This window comes from Tauraco erythrolophus, chromosome 2 (assembly GCF_009769465.1).
Source record: "Tauraco erythrolophus isolate bTauEry1 chromosome 2, bTauEry1.pri, whole genome shotgun sequence".
NCBI classification, from domain to species: Eukaryota; Metazoa; Chordata; class Aves; order Musophagiformes; family Musophagidae; genus Tauraco; species Tauraco erythrolophus.
In genome coordinates, this window is record NC_141466.1 from 132,737,942 (window position 1) to 132,756,088 (window position 18,147).

Genomic DNA, 18,147 nt, shown 5'->3' on the forward strand with positions numbered 1-18,147 from the left:
CTGCCTCCTGGTAATTTGAAGCAAGTCCCTCAAACGATCCAAACGTAACTGAAACGCCTGGGATGAGAACTGGAAGCTAATGGAAAGCCAGGCTGAATGTGTTTTTGTGGGGGCCCTGGTGCACTGGCACGTGGCTGACTGTGAACAGCGAGGTGCGTGTTCCACCGCCCAGCTACGGTCCGGGCTGTGAACGCAGCAGTTGGGAGCCCGGTGACACAAAAGGGAAATCGAGGATTGCTTCATTAGCTTCTCAAAATAAGTTTTTCCAAGGTTTCTTACTATGAAAAATAACTTCATTTTTTCGGGAGTAGTGCATCTCATAAACAGCAAGTAGATCCACGCAGCCACGTTCTTGCAGCTTTTTGGCAGGCGTGCGTTGTGGCGGGAGTTGTTGGAGTTGTGTCAGTTGTGCCGTGGTGTAAACTCGCAGGCACTAACGTACTAATTTCTATTTTATCCTCGTTTTCTGAGCGTCCTGCGCCACGGTTCAGAGTCGGCGAAGCCGGATGGTCGTTACGGCGGTGTTTGACAGATGGGATTGATGGAGCGAGGACAGGAGTTCACGCGGCTGTTTGCAGCAGGGCTTTGTACTCGCCACGTTCTGTTACCTTTCAGGCCAGGTTAGCACGGGCTCTTTTATTGTGGCATATGTCAACAGGAGTGTTCTCCCATCTGCTGCTCCAGAGCTCGGTGCCAAATTATTCGGAGACCAAACACATCACGGTACCTGGCTCTGGTGGTAATTACAGGTGCGTCGTGTTGTGAGGAGCCCGGTGCATTAATCAGACCCTTAATTATGAAAAGGTGGGTCTTTTGTTCTGCTGGGAGCGTGGGTTTACCACCCGCTTTATGAGCTGCTGCATCCATCTGCTCTCTCTTTTTGAATGTTTGCATTGACTGATATTGACTTTAAAATGTATCAAAGGAAGTGATTAAAACTAGTTTAAACATTAACTCGAGTGGCATTTTAGCTTATTCAGGAAAGCGAAAGCATTATCTGCTACTATGTTAAGAACTGATATTATTGATTTAAAATATATAACACAGTTATTTCATAGGATGTTCCTGCTGTAAATACTTAGCAGAACACTAAATAGATTCTTTCCAGGTCTCTAGCAGTGAGAAAATACTGGTGTAGTTAAAGCATAACTTCGTAGAGAGAAAAATGAGTTTGGCTTTTTTAGTTTCTGATGTAGAAATCGAGCATATGAACACATTCTGGGACTAAATTTAAGCTCAAGCCTTCCTTAACACATCATAAAACCCGTAAAGATGGACATTGAAAATGGTTTTCTTTCACAAATTTTCTCTGAAGTTTTATTGAGGCGAAAAATAATTTTCTACTCGGTACAGAAATAGCATTATCTAATTCTTCAGCAAACATAATGTTGCGGGTAAGGATTATATAGATTTTATGCTGAATTTTAAACCTGCTGAAACCTCATAGGAAGGAAATCTTAACTCAAATGCAGGAACTTTGCTCTGATTTGGAGAGACCATGAAGAATTGAAATGTGGAAGGACTAACGTTGAAACGCTTGTCTCGAGTTTGTTCTGTGTCACAGGGTAATGTACTCGTACACATACAGTGCTTCCTCTTCAAAACAAAAACTCCCTCTGTTCGTTCAGAAGTTCAGCAAAACTCTTCTTCTCCCCAAGGCTTATCTCTGTTTGCTATCTTAGTCATTTAGAAGAAGAGTGACTTAGAACAATCTGCTTGGCATGGATCTGTCTGTGTGACCTTGCTGTGTGTGATCACTTCTTGCATTTGACATCCCTGTGCATCTCAACCAGTCCAGAATAACTAAAACATCCGGAGTGTGCTGGAGCAGCGTAACAGCAGTGAGCTGTCAGTGAGTGCCCCGGGCTCCTTCGGGGAAAGGCAGCAGTTGTTCGTGGCAGCTCACCTCTTATGGCTACGGAATTTTGAGTAATGTGATTTTAGGGAATACCTCGTTTGGAGTGGTGCAATGCTGCATCTTAAACTGATTAACGGTTTGAGTGGTTTGCATCCAAAGTCTTATTTAACAGGACAACAGTTCTTTTATGCTTAGACACGAGGATATGTGTGTTTGTTTTTTCTTAAATGGGAATTTAAGAGTACAAATATTACCAAAATGCACTTTTCCTACTAAATGCATCTGCAGCGCAGAGTAGTGGTGGTTATGTGACAATCAGTTACACGTAGAGCTGTGGGACTCTGTGAATTATCATCTCAATCAGTGTGGAACTGGTGAATTGCAAAGTTAAATCTTCCCAAACGCTCCCTTTTGGTTTGGGGCTTTTATTTTTTTTTTTCGGGGGGGGGGGGGGGGGGGCTTATATCTTCTCAAACGGGTAACTTCTCTTTCAGGATATCTTAAATACCATCATCAAGCACTGCCCACCTTGGTTTTTCTTCCTGGGCTTGCCTGGCTTTACGATGCTGATAGGAGACTTCATCACGGCAGCGGCCAGGGTGCTGAGCACCGACGTGCCAGAGGTGAGCATGGCAATGCCCCCCGTGCCCGGGAGCGCGCGCCGGCCAGCTGGGTTCCGATGTCTCCGCTCCAACAGGTGTTGACTCATCAGTGCAAAGGGAAGCGGGGCTCTTGGGGCGGATACCACGGCAGCTGATGTGTGAAATTGTGGGGTGAGGCGACACGCTGGTGTTGCAGAGGTGTTTCATCAAAAGGCCAAAGTGTGAGAAATCATATCCTCGCTCCGAGCGCAGTGTGCCTCTGTATGGAAGGCAGGGCTTGGAGTGCAGAATCTCATTAGCTTTTTTTTCAGGGAGAAAATATTGAAAGTACAGAAGCCTTTTAGTAATATGGAATTTCTTATTAAATATCGACACTAATAGAAATGTGATTTTAATCAATTAAATTAACGAAGGATAAGTAAAATATATCAAAGATGGGATGCCGAAATAAGGGTAAAGGTCTGGCAATCCTGGGAAAACCAGGAAAGCTGTGTTGTACATGGAACACGAGTGCAGGGGAGACCTTTCTGTCCGTTCTGGCCAAGTGCTTTCACAGCTGCTTGACGCATGTGTGGCTCTGCACAGGGCCACGGCCACTCGGATTTCGGCAGACCTGAGATGGGCAGCCTGGCCACACTTTTCCCGTCCTCCCTCAAAGAGTTTATAGCCGTTAATTTTCTGACATCTCTTTAAAAAAAACCTGATCAACTTGGTCGTTGATCTAAAGCTTAAAGTGCTAATAAGAAACGAGTACTCAGCTTTCCATGGAAAAAAAAAAAACCCACCACCACTTTCCATTTCTCCTACAAGCATAAAACTTAGCGTGCGTTGCATTTTATAATGTTGCAAGATTATATGGCAATAGCTGGTGCATTTATAGCTCTTGGCGTGTTGCCTTCGATGGTTCTGTTGGAGTGTGGAGCCCTCTGTGTGTTATATCCTGTGCACAGGCAGTTTGAGCGCGTCGTGCTGTCCTTTGGGTCACGCCATCAGCCAACAGGGCTGGGTCAGTGCCTAAAACCGGCACCCAGCGTTTCTTTGGGTTGTTCTGAAGGTCTTTATTGGCACCGAATCGCTGATGGTTGAGTTGTGTAATGACAGAGGAGGTATTAAAAATGTAGAATGCGCTTCGGAGCGGGGCCACGTCCCTGCTGGCGTTGCAGCTCAGCCTCAGCAAAAGAGCAGAGCAACGCAGCAGCCAAAAGTGTAAGCACAGTCTGTAAGTCGCAGCTTTAGTGCTGCTTTTGCTGTAATTCTGAAGGAAAAGCTACTGGGACGTGTTCCTCGGGACGCTTCCAGTGCTGCATTGCGAATGCAGCACACCTGCTATGCATGGTGAGAGACACTAGCCTCAGAGCTCGTGCCATTTTCATAGCCTTATCAAGTTTTCTTTTTTGTTCCTATTTTTGTTGACTTTTCCTTCACCAGGCTCCCCGTTCAGAAGCTCATACCATCCTTGGTTCTCTGGTTTGCTTTCCAAATATCTACCAAGAAATCCCGCTCCTGCGGCCCGCCTCGGAAGCTGGCGAGATCATCGCGGGAACTGCAGATGTGAAGGTCAAGTCACGTGTGATCAGCAAATCCTCGTGTAACCCGACGTGTTTTACTCCACCGTCCCTGCGTGTTTGCCGTGCGCTTTTTGTTCGAGAAATAAACCCCTCCCCTCAGAACCCCACAACTGCACACATTATATACACTTCATTGATAAGCATGGCTTTGCTTGACGTGGACCATAAAATTAACGATGCCTAGATACTGCAAATGACATTTTATTTTCAAGGGGAGTGACCTGGCTATGATCAAATGCGATGTTTTCCAGCCAGCTGCCTGGCAGGTCAATTCATTAAAAGATGTCGGTGATATTATTTAAAGTGCCCGTTCGTTGTATCTGTGTATGTCAGCTTGTCCTGTGAGAGATGTGGGGCGCACATAAGGGAAATATTTTTTGCCTTATTGGTATTATAGTAAAATGTTAAGAAAAGTCTGCTCTTAGACAGAACCATCAACTTACAGGAATAGTTTTTCCCTGAGAATTCATTTCAGTGGAACACCCTGTGACATGAATTTTTTTGATGGATGGAAAGCTTTGTAATTTAATGACCCTCACAGCAATACTCTTGGTGGGGGAAAAAAAAATCACACGTGCCATCCCATAAAGACCCAGTAAAGGTGTCTTGGAGCATGGCTTGCAAGTGGAACCTCTCCAAATGGTTGCCCTCACACAAACCTCCGTTGCCTTTCCCTAAGCTTGAGGCACCACGCTGTTCCACTGCACAAAGTTGGGCAAAGCCGGGGAGGAATCTCTGAACTCCTCCCGCAGCCTGAGAAGGCAGAGCCAGAGAGATTGCAGACCCCTTGGCACACTTGGCTCCCCTTCTTGCGTCCTTCATCAGGCCTCGGAGAGTCGTTGGGGCAGCATTAAAACAGTCTCAATTTTATAAGTGTCTTTTCTGTACTAGAAAATACTCTTAAAGTTTTCAAAACGTGGCTTGCTTAGAGCTTGAACGCCGTAGTTTGTGTTGTCAGGTGATCACCACTCATCGTTAGTAAATACCCCTCAACTCTGAAAATGAATTATTTCCATCTTGCTGCCTGTACATGATCTTAAGTCAATTAGATTTATCCACAAGGGCTTGTGTATTGGAGTTCTAATCAATTCTAAACTGTAATTGGAGTTCTAATCTAATTTATTTTCCTTGACAAAATAAAGTTGGTGTGTAGTAAAAACGGTTTAAGAACAGACTGAGAATTAAAGCTATTTGACTTGTAACTGTGTCAAAATTAAACAACTTTAAATACAGTGGATGTGTGAAGAAGATACTGATTCTAACTCCTTTTATTATTTTAGTGCTACCTCATAAACATTTTATTGAAGAACGCTACAGAGGAGCCAAGTGAAGCTGCAAGGTAAAATATTAAGTAACAGGAAAAACGGGAAAACCTTTTTCGCTACTGATTTTTTGGTGCTCGTACAGCTGAGTTGTTGCTACTACCTGGTGGTTTGATCCTATTTGGATGAGTTCTTCCCTTTAGCCCTGCTGAGATGAGGTTCGCTCTGCGCCATGAAGGCGTTGACCTGTTGTGTGACCAAAGAGAGATCACGTCTTTATGCATTGATTTCTTTTTCTTTTTTTTTTTTCTTTTTTTCTAAATGTTCTTCTAAAATTTCTGACAAAACTACTTTTTCTTTTGAAAAAGATGCATAGCCATTTGTGGCCTTGGAGTTTGGATATGTGAAGAACTAACACAGTGCACAAACCATCCCCAAGTGAAGGAAGCGATCAATGTCATAGGTGTGACACTGAAGGTATTACTGTGACAGTCTCTGTAATCAATAAACATTGTGTAGAAAAGGTATTTTCATTTTTTTAAAACAGTTGCTGGTCGTACAGAGCACAGTCTGCTGGTTTGTCTTTTCGTTGCTTAAAGCACTGTCAGGATGCTGGTTAACACGCAGCTGCTCAGGACTTTTTGTGTGGTCTTAGGGATACAGCGTGGGCCATTTTCAGAGAGATGTCTCCCAGTTCCGAACCTTGGCACGTACTCAGGAGCTCGTTATCTTCAGCGAGCACGGCTCGGATCCTTACGGCTCCTGGGAACTTGCTGAAGAGTGTGTGCACAGTTCTTCAGTGGGGCCAAGGTGGTACTCTATGCAAAACTGCAAAATATTTGCAGAAATAGCGTGTGATTGTGTGCCTATAGACCCTTTCCACAACAGACCACGTGAAGGTTGCGTAGGTAGCGTCAAGCCTGCTGGTTTCTAACGCTGACCGTGTGATTTCGCAACATTAACTTTTTTTTTATTGTTTGTGTAGATGCAAAATAATTTAAAATGTAGAAAAAACTACATGTATTGTATTGTATCTGGATATTTAATTTGACTTTTAATAATTTTTCTTTTCTTCCAGTTTTCTAATAAACTAGTAGCTCAGGTAGCCTGTGATGTTCTTCAGCTGCTGGTTTCTTATTGGCAAAAGCTTCAGAAGTACGAATCCTCTCTGTCCAGAAAAATTACTGAAGTACGTCAGTTTCTCTCAAATGTTTGGATGGAAATCATGTGCAAAGTTGTCTCAATTCCTTACTTGAGCTACTGGAACCGTGACTTGGTTAACTTTCTCTTTCTTCTGCAATTGTTGTTAGGAGATGTACTTGGTGTGGTCCTAGGACCAGTGTACTTCTCTCATTTGTAGTGATTTATTTCCAAAATGCTTCATAAAATGTTCTATTTCTCTTGGACATTGATTTACAAGGGCAGTTAGATGCTCCTAAGAGAATCTAACCTTTTTCATACGCTGTTCAAATGAAGTTCATGCTGTCTTGATAGCGGAAGAAATCAAATGTCTTTCTGGCATTTTGTTTGTTTCAATGCAGATCCTCGTGGCCACGATCGCGTTTCTTCTGCCGAGCGCGGAACACTCCTCAGTGGAGGCAGATAAAAAGGTACGGCACTGGAGAAGCAGCCTCGGTCCTTTGTGCTGCTCGAGATGGTTGTTGAGTGGAGACACTTGGAACCAGACTCACGTTTTGAACTGTCAAACTCCTGCCTTTAAGTTCGGGTGAATTTAATGGAACGTACCTAAATGCTGTGGCGCGTGTTTCTGTTTAGTTCATAGTTTCACTGCTGCTTTGCTTGCTGGATTGGTGTATGGCGTTACCTATGAAAATGCTCCTGGAGCCAGTGTCTGCTGGGGTTCTTGAAGATCAACATGCACCCAAAGCTCCTTTACTGGACTATATTTACAGAGTGAGTATGAGGAAGAAATGTGATTTTTTTTATTTTTTTTTTGGTGTCTAGAAGTTCAAAGGTGCCTTTCACGGGTCCTGTTAGGCACAGAAACGTTTTTCGCAAGCTGTAGAAGATCATGAATTCTTGCAGTGTGGGCAGAAGTTGTACAGATAAGAAGTTAAGAATGTGAAATGTTACGATTGTAAGACAAGGGAAGGGCTCTTAACAGTAGTGATGGGCGATAGAACAAGAGGAAATGGGTATAAGCTTAGTCAGGGGAGGTACAGGTTGGGTGTTAGAAAGAATTTCTTCTCTGAAAGGGTTGTCAGCCACTGGAATAGGCTGCCCAGGGAGGTGGTTGAGTCCCCATCCCTGGATGTGTTTAAGAAAAGGGTGGATGATCTACTTGGGGATATGGTTTAATGGGGATTAGGGACGGTTGGACTGGATGATCTCTAAGGTCTTTTCCAACCTAGAAATCTGTGAAATCTATGAAATCTATGAAATCAGAGATGTAGCATAGTCAGAGGATAGTGAAGAGAGAAAGGTAAAAAGCTCTAAAACAACAAGCCAGGGAAAATAATCTTTGCAGAAATATTTGAGTTATTTGAAATGGGCTGGTAAAGTACAAAACGAGTGCTGATGCAGATTGTTATTTTAAAACCTGTATTTAGACGTAGCTGGGTTTGTAGCACGTCTTGGCTTTCACAATGTAAAAATTGTGGTGGGTCCCTCCTTAGTGGCTGTGTTTAGGTGGGTACCGTAACGCACGCTTTGCGACTTGCTCAGTGCCATGCTTGTGTCCCTGCAGGTTCTGCACTGCTGTGTGAATGGCTCCAGCACCTACACGCAGCAAAGCCATTACGTGCTGAGTCTGGCCGATCTCTCGTCCAGTGATTATGACCCATTTTTGCCACTGGGCAACGTCAGGAGCTCTGAGCCAGCCCAGTGCCACTCCTCCACGGATTTGGGCAACCTGCTCACCGTTGCTGAAGGTAAGAGAGTTCACAGAGCGGGGTGAGGACCAGCACGTCAACGTTCGGCAGCTAGGAGATAAAGCTTTCCAGGTTGCATCTCTTCCTTGAAAATGTGCTTCTCCTTACTGCACGTAGCAACTATTCCTTGAAAACTGGGCAGCGCCCTTGTGAAAATGAATTGCAGTTGCCTCTGTAATGGGATGTTGGAGTTTGTTTGTCACACTTTATGAAGATCACAGGAGACACTAAGGTGCTGTATAGTGAGAAATTTGTACAGCAACAGTTTAGACTGAGAAGCTGGTTTTGTCTTTGGTACTACTTAAAATTTGGTATATAGGATTAAATTCAGCAGATAAGGTAAGTCCCAAATCAAACTTCTTTCAGAAGCATGCAGCTGCCCTTCTTGAATTTTTCAGGAGAAACGACTGCGTTGTCATAGATAACGTGCCTGTTCTGAGTGATTTGAGAAGAACGTGTATGATTTGGATCAAATTCTGCAACTGCATGAATGTGCCATTCCAGCAATTCAGTCTGCCTGTGCCTAAAGTGAAAAGAAATTATTTGGAACTAGGCACACTAGGTTACTAACTTTTTAAAGTCAACTTAAAACTATTCATCCAAACATATGAAATAATTTCTCTCTAAGTGATTTATCATAGACATCATCTTTGTTTCAAACATTTGCTGAAAGTAACCTTTAAGACAATGGCTGTTCAACTATGAATTAAGTCTGTTTTAAGCAATTTCCTGCATTAATATGCATTATCGTATTTTTTGCAAAAGAATTGAAAGTGGAGACGCGATATGAAGTTAAAGCCACTCTACACAAATTTCTCACCGAGCAGGACGTGTTGTGGATAGCAGAAAGATAAAGTTGTGTGTCAGGTACTTCTGTTGTTTTGGGCAGAACGAGGCGTTTCTTATCATCTTGGATATTCTAGTGCCCCACGAGCTCTTTGGTTGGCTTGTTTGCGAAAAACATTAACTCAGAGTTTTTACTACTGGGAGATTCCGGAAAAGAATAAAGAGCTTTTTTTATGAGAGGAGGCTGAGGAATTTTGGCTTTTGGGGCTAGCAAAAGGCTAGCAGGCACTGGGGGGTCAGTGTGCAGGACTGTGTGTGTGTTGTATGGAGTCATGGATGTGACTGTAGGCTAAATGTCAAAGGACACGTGGTAAAATAAAATAAAAATGTGTGACGGGTAGGATTCTTGGAAAGTGATTGGAAATGGCTTCTTGAACAGGAAGGGTTAGGAGGACAGCTAAGGCAAGCTTCTGAAATATGACAGAAATTTGCAGGTGCTCTTTTTAGTTACCTTCTGCTGCTCTTGTTGATCTGTTATCTTTTTGTTGGTCATTTTAGAAAAAAGGAGGAGGAACTTAGAATTGATACCTCTAACGGCACGGATGGTTATGACTCACCTGGTGAATCACCTGAGCCACTACCCGCTCAGCGGAGGCCCTGCCATTCTCCACAGTCTCCTTAGCGAGAACCACGACAACTCCTACGTGGAGTCCTCCGAACTGTCCTCAGAAGTCTTCCGGAGTCCCAACCTGCAGCTCTTCGTGTTTAACGACAGTACTCTCATATCTTACCTCCAGATCCCCGCAGAGAAGAAGACAGACACTGAGCCAGCAGCAGCCCCCTCGGACGTCAGGGTAATTGTCAGAGATATCTCAGGGAAGTACTCTTGGGATGGCAGAATATTGTACGGACCTCTGGAGGACTGCCTTCCACAGCAGAGCACAACGAAAGCGTTTGTGATCTCGGGCAACCCTGAGCACCACTTCATTTCCCAGACAGACATTTCTCAGGTGGAAGAAGGAGAAGACGCTCTCGACCAGTTGCTGGAAAAGATTGGTCACACCAGTCCGGAATGCCTGTTGCATCCCCAGCGAAAGCTGAATGAGCCATCGCCGCCACCCTTTGGCATGAGCTACGACCAAGAGAGTGCCATCACTGAAGCCCTGATGAGGCAGAGCGCCCAGGAAAAAGAGTACATATTTAAATGCAGCTCCAACTTCAGTATGAAGGTGGCCCGTCAAGAAGAGCCACGTCCTGCTGAACCTCAGGCGTCCTTTTATTTCTGTCGGCTCTTGCTAAATGACTTGGGGATGAACTCCTGGGACAGAAGGTAGGGAGAGAGGGTTCAGAACATGTTTATGGCACTCTTGCTCTTCTCAGTTCTACCCCCAAGCGTGTGCACTCTTAAGAAAGCAGGAATTGATTAGCTGGGGGGTAGTCAGAGCATCCTCTTGAACTTTTACATATACTTGCTTTGGTGATTGTTTTAAATAGACATCTGCAGATCGTTTATAATAAGAATATTTTTTTTTTAAATCATTTGAATCATGCTAATTTGATTCTCTTCTCTTAGGTGTTTGAATGAGAAAATAGTCTGCCTGTACTGTGTTGCAATTTCCTTCAAGTCTTTTTTTATATATTTATAGAAAAAGCTTTCATCTTCTTAAGAAAAATTCAAAATTACTGCGAGAGCTGAAAAATCTGGATTCCCGCCAATGGTAGGTAACGTTTGTTAAACACAATAATTGATAAGGTTAGTGTTCCCAAAGAAGGAGTAAGTATGTCACTAAACCAAAAAATTCATTAAAACTGCACGTGCCACCCATACAAATATTTGTATGAAAAATGGACTCTTTGTTTCCAAAGAGTTCTGTATAGCCTGACAAGCTATTTTCACTCGTGCTTTTATACACAGAATTCAAAATTAGTAGCAAATAATAAGACACAGCAACCTGTTTTCTTTAGCTGGGAGGGGAGGAAAGGAGTTCCAAAATTTTTTGTGACCTTGGCTCCACTCACCCAAAGGACTGTTTTCTGCAGGATTATCCCTGTGTCAAGAGCAGTACTTTAAGGGGTAGTTTCCATACAACTACTCTGCAGCCAGGCAGTGGCAGAATAGAGTTCTGAATATTCTGGTTTATTTTCATTACTTGACATGTAGCTGTTTGAAAAACGTCTGCAGCACTGCAGAGCTCTGATTTTCTTGTACCCCAACAATTTTCAAGCCAATCCACCCAGCTTGTTTTCAGAGAAGTTGCTGTCACTATCAGCCTTGTAAAACTCAACCCAGGATCTGAAAGTCAATAATAATGGGTTTTTCTTTCTCACGTATCATCACCCTATAATTAAAATTCTGTAGGTCAAATTAGCTCCCATTAGCACCTGGGCAATCTTACTGTCTTTGGCATTAACCCTGGAATTGGAGCTTGGGCATCAGTTCTTTTGCCGATACACGAAAGGAACAGACTCAGCTCCGCTCTCTCAACTGTGGTCATGGGGTAAAAATTGGTGAAAATACGTTTCTGCAACTGAAATCGAGTGATGTATTTTGTGCACAAAAGAAATGGACACGTAGAGTTAAACATAGTCGCCTGGTCATAGCTTTTGAGTGCAGGTCATCTAAAAGATAATTCTGAGCTAAAACTTCTTTAACTTTTGTTTCTTTTTGTTTCTACAGCCGTGAAACTCACAAGATTGCAGTGTTTTACATCGCAGAAGGGCAGGAGGACAAATGTTCGATTCTGTCCAACGCGAGGGGAAGCCAGGCATATGAAGATTTTGTTGCTGGACTGGGCTGGGAGGTAATGGTATAAATTTAGGCAAGCTAACATGCTTGATCTGAAGACCTACGGAAATCAAAGTAGGCCAGTAAAACAGTAAAAGGAAAACAAACTGCTTATATCGCTGAACGTTTAACTCTCTCTCAAAAAAGATCAATTTTAATATACTCAAATATTTAGCAGTACTTAAAAGATCACCTTTTTAACAGAATTCAGTAAATCCGCAGGCTGTTTCTGGGTGAATGCATCCTTCTTGTTTCTGATGGACAGGTGGCACTGCAGTGGCTGTTTCTGCATCATTAAGAGCTATCACAGAATTTTACCTGAATTTTAGCTGCTTTTGGCTCTCCACGTGATCAGGCCACTTCCCCAACCACGACTGCTTTACGAAGGACAAAGATGTTTGGTTTTACTTTGCGTTGTTGAAGTGGTGTGTCAGTAACCGAAATGACATGAACATTGATGGGTTTGGGAAGTGCATCGTAGCTGCATCTCGTGTTTAGGGATTTAAGGGACGTAAGATCTACAGGGAGAGGGAGCATCCTCAGTTAGACCGATGCAGCTGGGAAAACAAACGGGCTTCAGGACACAGGCTTGTCTTTGGAGAGGTGTTTCTTCTGAAACATCTTCCAGCATAGTTTCTTCTGAGGTTTTTCTTTTTGTTCAAATCTTCAGTATCTCATGCAGTTTTTCTGACTCCCTGTATTTTCTCTGTGCTTCGTAGTTAGTTCTCTCTGTGCATGCTTTGCGTGGGCTCGCTGAGCTGCGCGTAGCCCTTAGCGCAGCTGCGCGTGGCAGAACGCTTTGGCTTGCTTGCTGCTGTTTGCTGGAAGGAAGGTGGGATGGCCATGTGGGTGACGACTCAGTACCTGGTTTAGAGATGTTTACTTTTGGTAAATGCCAAATTCAGGAATGGGGAATGGACAGATCTAATGCAAAGATCACAAATGCCTAGGGCCAGACTTCTCTGTCTCTGGAATGGTAACAGGGTTCTAGAGCAGTAAGTTCACCAAGTCTTGGCATATCAATAACTACTGATTATTCATCAGTCTTTTCAGATTTCTTCTAATTATGACTTTCACTCGAACAGGTGGATCTGTCAACACACGGTGGGTTTATGGGCGGCCTGCAGCGCAACGGCAGCACGGGACAAACAGCGCCCTACTACGCCACCTCGACCGTGGAAATCATTTTTCACGTGTCTACAAGAATGCCGTCGGATTCGGACGATTCGCTGACCAAAAAGGTAACTTGCTGCCTGTGTCAAAACGTTGTCTGTAATCCTCAAGTGCTTAAATTGAAGTTTACACTGAAAACAGATCGTGCTGGCTGGCCCTAGCAGGCCAGCTTTGCTCTGCCATGTGGTGCTCTGCAGCTGGATTGTCCGAATTAAATAGCATCTAAATTCTGGATTCTGAAACACAATTAACATTTCCATGGTAGCCTCGAATACCACCATTAGTAATAATATTAGCAATAATTTCATTTGTGTGTTGACTGCTTGCCAAAACTGCTGTAGTTTGGTAGAACAAAACAACCGAAGGCAGCATAATAAAACCTTGCATATGGATCGTCAGCACGTCACAGAAAAGAAGGGAAGTGACAAGAACAGAACCAAAAGCAGACGATGTTCAAAGCCCTTATCCAATTGTTCTCAATTCTGACAAGCAGGCTCTGCTTCAAAGATGGCCAGAACCCAGCCCGAAATTGTGTTGATATCAGTACTTAATCATTTGTCTGTCCTAACAAGGAGTGATTTGAGATTATGGCGCTTGCCAACTGCTGCCTAGAGTCAAAGAAGGTTTTAGGTGCGTACCGAATCCTTGCCTTTTTCATTAGGATTGGCAACTTGTCCTACACATGTTGTTAATGTGCCTTAATAATGCTGCTACAGCCACCCAGTCTGCCACGTAGTACTGTTGTGCTCTCAAAGTTATCTTTAAATATGTCACTGGGTGGTTGTGTTTGTTGTCCAATTAGTCTCAAAATAACATGTGCTTCTCCTCAAAATAAAAAGGTGGAATTTTTAATTACCAATCCTGAAAACTTGCCCAGCGTTTAATACTAAAGCTAGATCCTTTCTTTTTTATTGTGATATGTCATTAAAAAAAAAAAAGTCAACCGAATTACATGTTTCTCTTTTTGTATGCAACGCATTATCGTTGTGTTAGTGGATTTACATGGCTATGGAAAAATACGTAATCTGAGTACATTAGGATAGAGAAGTAGGGCTGTGGTGTGTATTATTAGGAGTCTGGATAGTCTTCATCACTTCACCAAGGCAGGACTACCTGTATTTTTATTGTTCCTGGCCAGTATTTATCTAGCTGCTAGTTAAAAACTCCAGTGATGAGTGCTTTGCAGTTTCCCTGGGCAACGTATTCCTATGCTCCACTTCTTGTACCATGAGAAAATTTCTTGTAGCATCTACTTTGCTTCAATTTAAGCCCATTTATTCTTACCCTATTCCACATGGATACGGAGAACAGATCGCTTTGCAGCAGACTTATTCGTGTTTGAGAACTGCTACCACGTCTTTCCCAGTCTTATTTTGCCTACGCAAATTGGGGTCGTTTAGTCTAATCTTCCCGTGTAAATCAGAGCTCCTGGATTTTATGAAAGCATAGCAAAGGCAGTGAAATGTGTGTGTGTGTATACGTGTAGCTGTTGAGCTCCCAGTAACCTGGGAGAGGAGAGAGCACAGTCTGACAGAGCTACTACCAGGGGAAAAATGGGGTTTAATTGCAAACAGTCTATTTTACTAATTCTCCTAATTCCCACCCACATCAGGGATTAACACAGACATTGAGAGAGTCTGGCTATTCTATTTAATTGTCTTCCCTAAGTTTGCTTTGAGAGAATTTCTTCTTTGTGAGAAAGAAAAAGCAAAAGCATTTAGTAGCTGCCAGCCCCCAGGTCCTGAAGTGCTGGGAAAGCAGGCCAGCTCCAGTACGTTATCCGCAGAAATACTGCCGAGTAATTACTCCGAGACTTTGCAAAAACTCTGAAGTCTGCTATAGGAATGGAACCCTGCAGGGATCACACTGTGTGTTCCTGTAAAGCACAAAGCTCTGAGCAACCTAACGGAGCTCGGGAGCCGGCCTCGCTGGAAGCAGTGGGTCGGACCAGAGGGCTTCCAGAGGTCTGTTTTAGCATGTCATCTCCCGCGGTTCCGGGCTGCTCCACGGAACAGCTTCCTTGGATTTGTCGCAGCTCTTTCGTCAGCAAGCTTGTATTTCTGTGCAAATTCGCATAGACTTCTTCACAAATTTTACAAAACTGCAGCTGAGAGCGGAGGCAGATGCATTTCAGAAGCACTGTAAATTTTCTGGAAGATGGATAGTTCTCTAATCCCGTGAAAATTCAAATGCAAGCTAGCTCATCCATCAGCAGCCAGCGTGTTGCCATTGCTGCCGGGGTTGCAGCAGCTCTCGAGATCGTCACGAGTGTTTTAGTACTTCCAGTTGCTCACTGCACAGTTACTGCGATAGAACTGTGCGTGGTGGGAGAGGACAGCGTCACTGGGAGGAGAAAACTTTATCACGTTGCCCATCGGGATGCAGTGGTGGCCACGAGTTGTTGTCTTGCCTTCCCCTTTGCCTTCCTTGCTTTCATCAGATAAGATGGATACTGTCTGGGATCTAAGGGGTCCCCCTTATCTCTGAAATCTTGATGTCATTTCTGTGGTCCCTTCTCTGCTTGTCTTGCCTCCAGACAGGCAAAAAGAATTCAATACCCATCAGTGTGCCTGGCTCGCCGGCTCCGGAGCTGAACAGAAGGTCTTACCACCTGCTGGCCAAGGAAGTAGTACAGCAGGCCATAAATTCTGTGGGCTGGGGAATTAAGCAGATGCAGTAATTTTACTTAAATATGTTATTATAGTTCTTTTATTTTTACTGAACACAAGAGGATAAATTCGTTTCTGGTATAAATTCACAAGAATGAGTGCACTTCCGCTGAGGATGAGCTTGGACCCTCGTTTTTGTGCGGTACACTTGTAATTTGCAGTTTGTATTCTTTTATTTGAAGTATATGCTGACATATTGCTCATTCGGAGGAGGGAGGAGGAAAAAACTCTCCAAATAAGTCTTAGCCCTGAAAGAAATCTTTTCTGGTGGAATAATCAAAATTCAGCTGATATCTTTTGTTGCTGTGGGGTTCAGCATCGTCGGTTCTAAACTTCTTTTTTTTTTTTTGTCTGGCTGTCTTGTGGCAAGAGTGAAAATCAATCATAGTAACAGCATCCTACTGCTCCCTGTCTTGTTCTGCCTAAATTGTACCTAACGGTTTAAAAACGAGCTGCAGAATTTCCGAGTGATTTATTCCATCTTCTCCATTGTCATAGCAGAACTTTTTCGATTCAGAAATCTGGTTGCAACCCCATACTGAACTCTTGCTCCTTCGCTGCAGAAATTTGTTAGCTGGAGCTAGATTAGATTTTTAGCAGCTAATCTAACTGCTGTAGGGGTTTGCAAAGTGGGGACAGAGCTGTGCTATTGGATTTGTCCAATTCATTTGACTCCAGGACTATAATTGCACTTATGTCTTACAAGGCTTTTATAGCCTAGGGCTGGCGAGCAGCAGAAAAACAAATTGGCAGTGATACAGTAAGAGTGAAAGGGAATGAAAGGCACACATTATCAGTCTCCAGGCAGCGCTGTTCTGGCAGGAAGTTTCTGGGTTAATTTACAAATAAAACTTAGATTTTAGGATGGGTACACTGTCAGCCAGACAATGGGGATGTCAGGCCCGACTGTTACTTAGCAAAAGTAGCAGCCATGCCTGCCCAAAAGCAGGAATTCTTCGGTCAAACAGACGACTCCTCTCTGGAGCCAGCTGGCCGGGTAATGCAATTAGCGGGGAAAGGAGGTCAGGCCACGAGGTGTGTACCGTGACCGGTGGCGGCGGCGCCTTGCCTGGCAGGCAGCGGGCAGCCGGAGCGCGCCGCCCCGTGCGCCGTGTGCCGGGGCGGAGGGGAGCCAGCCCCCCGGAGCTGCCGCCCGCGCTGCGGCGCCCACGTCGGGGCCGAGGAGATGCGGAGCAGACGTGGGGAAGGGCGGCGTGACGCGCGGCAGGGGCTCTCCGTGGAGCAGCTCCCGGGCGCTGGGCGTAGCGCCCATCCGGCCGTGGCACGGAGAGGAGCGTGTGTTTTGTTGGCGTTGGCCAAACGGCTCCGCGCGGGCCGGCAGTCCCTGCGGCCGGCTCGCTCGGCGGGGAAGCAGTTGCCATTTCGGGAGCTGCCTTCCCTGAAGGTTTGTAGGGAGATGGCTCAAGTCGGCAATAAACCTAAACAATCTGGCCACTTGTGCTTGAGCTGTTCTGTTGTTTGCTTTTGCTTTTTCATATATATATCTCATTTCCAGGCTGCTTTGGGAATTTTTTAACATATTTTTTTCCTTCCCCCCCCCACCCCTAAACTACATGGAGAGCATAGCACAGGACCCTCACTCCAAACACATCCTCTGTGTTGCTTTGGACCTCTAAGCCAAACTTGCTTATGTCCTTCAGGGGGTACTGAGTCTGCCCCACAGTTGGGTCTGAATGAGCGATACAGGACAATAGCAGCTGGTTCATTGTCGCTGATAAGATTATTATAGTATTTTTTTATCAATGAGATGATCTTGCGAGAACAAATATTTTTTTATTAAGACTAATTTTTTATTTGTAATGTTACGTCCTATACATGCGACGATTAAGGATGTATGACATCAAAACAACGACAGGTAGGAACTCAAGCTTTAACACGAGTCACTAGCACGTGGTGAGGATGGTGGCAGAGGTAGCAATTTGTTATCACACAATGTTTGCAAGATGTTGAGCTCGCGGCCATCCCTTCCTGTCTCAAACAAGCACAGCAAGCCTCCGTTGGTCTGGCTTCTCCCTGTTCACAGAATTTTGTTCTCCTGGATGCGGTATAGGTACAGAGTGGTTTGGGATGCTTCGGTATGAAAAGCATTTGTTATTATCAGAATAGTTCCTTGTGATTTAAAAAGGGTCTCCTAATGAGTGTTTGGACATACTTTGATTCCTGTTTTACAGCAGTATGTGCTGTTTGTCACTCCAAGTGCAGGAGGAGGCAGGGCAGCACAGAGCCTTTTCTTCAGGGCTTGTTTTTGTCGCAGGAGCAGCTGTGTTGGGTTTGTGAATCGCCCTGTGCGACTGGACGACCGTATCACCTTGCAGAATCCGGGTTCCGTGTTTCTTTGGGCTTTTTAAAGCGGAGGTCGCTGGATGCCGCCGCGGTAGGCTCTCCCGGTGCTGCGAAGCCAGCGCCAGCCTTGCTCTAGGATCAGGGCACGTTGGGTCCAGCCCCATAAATCGCGGGCGCTGCGCCCAAACGCGTGGCCGTCGGGCGGCTCCGAATGCCGCCGGTGTGAGCCGGGGCTGTCGGGAGAACCGC

General features: G+C 44.5%; 1 protein-coding gene across 2 annotated transcripts in view; it reads left to right on the forward strand.

The window, feature by feature from the left end:
* The window catches only part of RALGAPA2 (Ral GTPase activating protein catalytic subunit alpha 2), a 123,632-nt gene that overhangs the window by 54,075 nt on the left and 51,410 nt on the right, over positions 1-18,147 (forward strand). For both annotated transcript variants that reach the window (XM_086631942.1, XM_086631943.1), the window contains 12 exons: positions 2,353-2,481; positions 3,889-4,017; positions 5,309-5,367; positions 5,659-5,767; positions 6,369-6,479; positions 6,832-6,900; positions 7,067-7,204; positions 7,998-8,181; positions 9,526-10,297; positions 10,614-10,685; positions 11,645-11,768; positions 12,838-12,993. In XM_086631942.1, the coding sequence (XP_086488068.1) occupies positions 2,353-2,481; positions 3,889-4,017; positions 5,309-5,367; positions 5,659-5,767; positions 6,369-6,479; positions 6,832-6,900; positions 7,067-7,204; positions 7,998-8,181; positions 9,526-10,297; positions 10,614-10,685; positions 11,645-11,768; positions 12,838-12,993 (2,052 nt within the window). The remainder of the gene's footprint in view (positions 1-2,352; positions 2,482-3,888; positions 4,018-5,308; positions 5,368-5,658; positions 5,768-6,368; positions 6,480-6,831; positions 6,901-7,066; positions 7,205-7,997; positions 8,182-9,525; positions 10,298-10,613; positions 10,686-11,644; positions 11,769-12,837; positions 12,994-18,147) is intronic.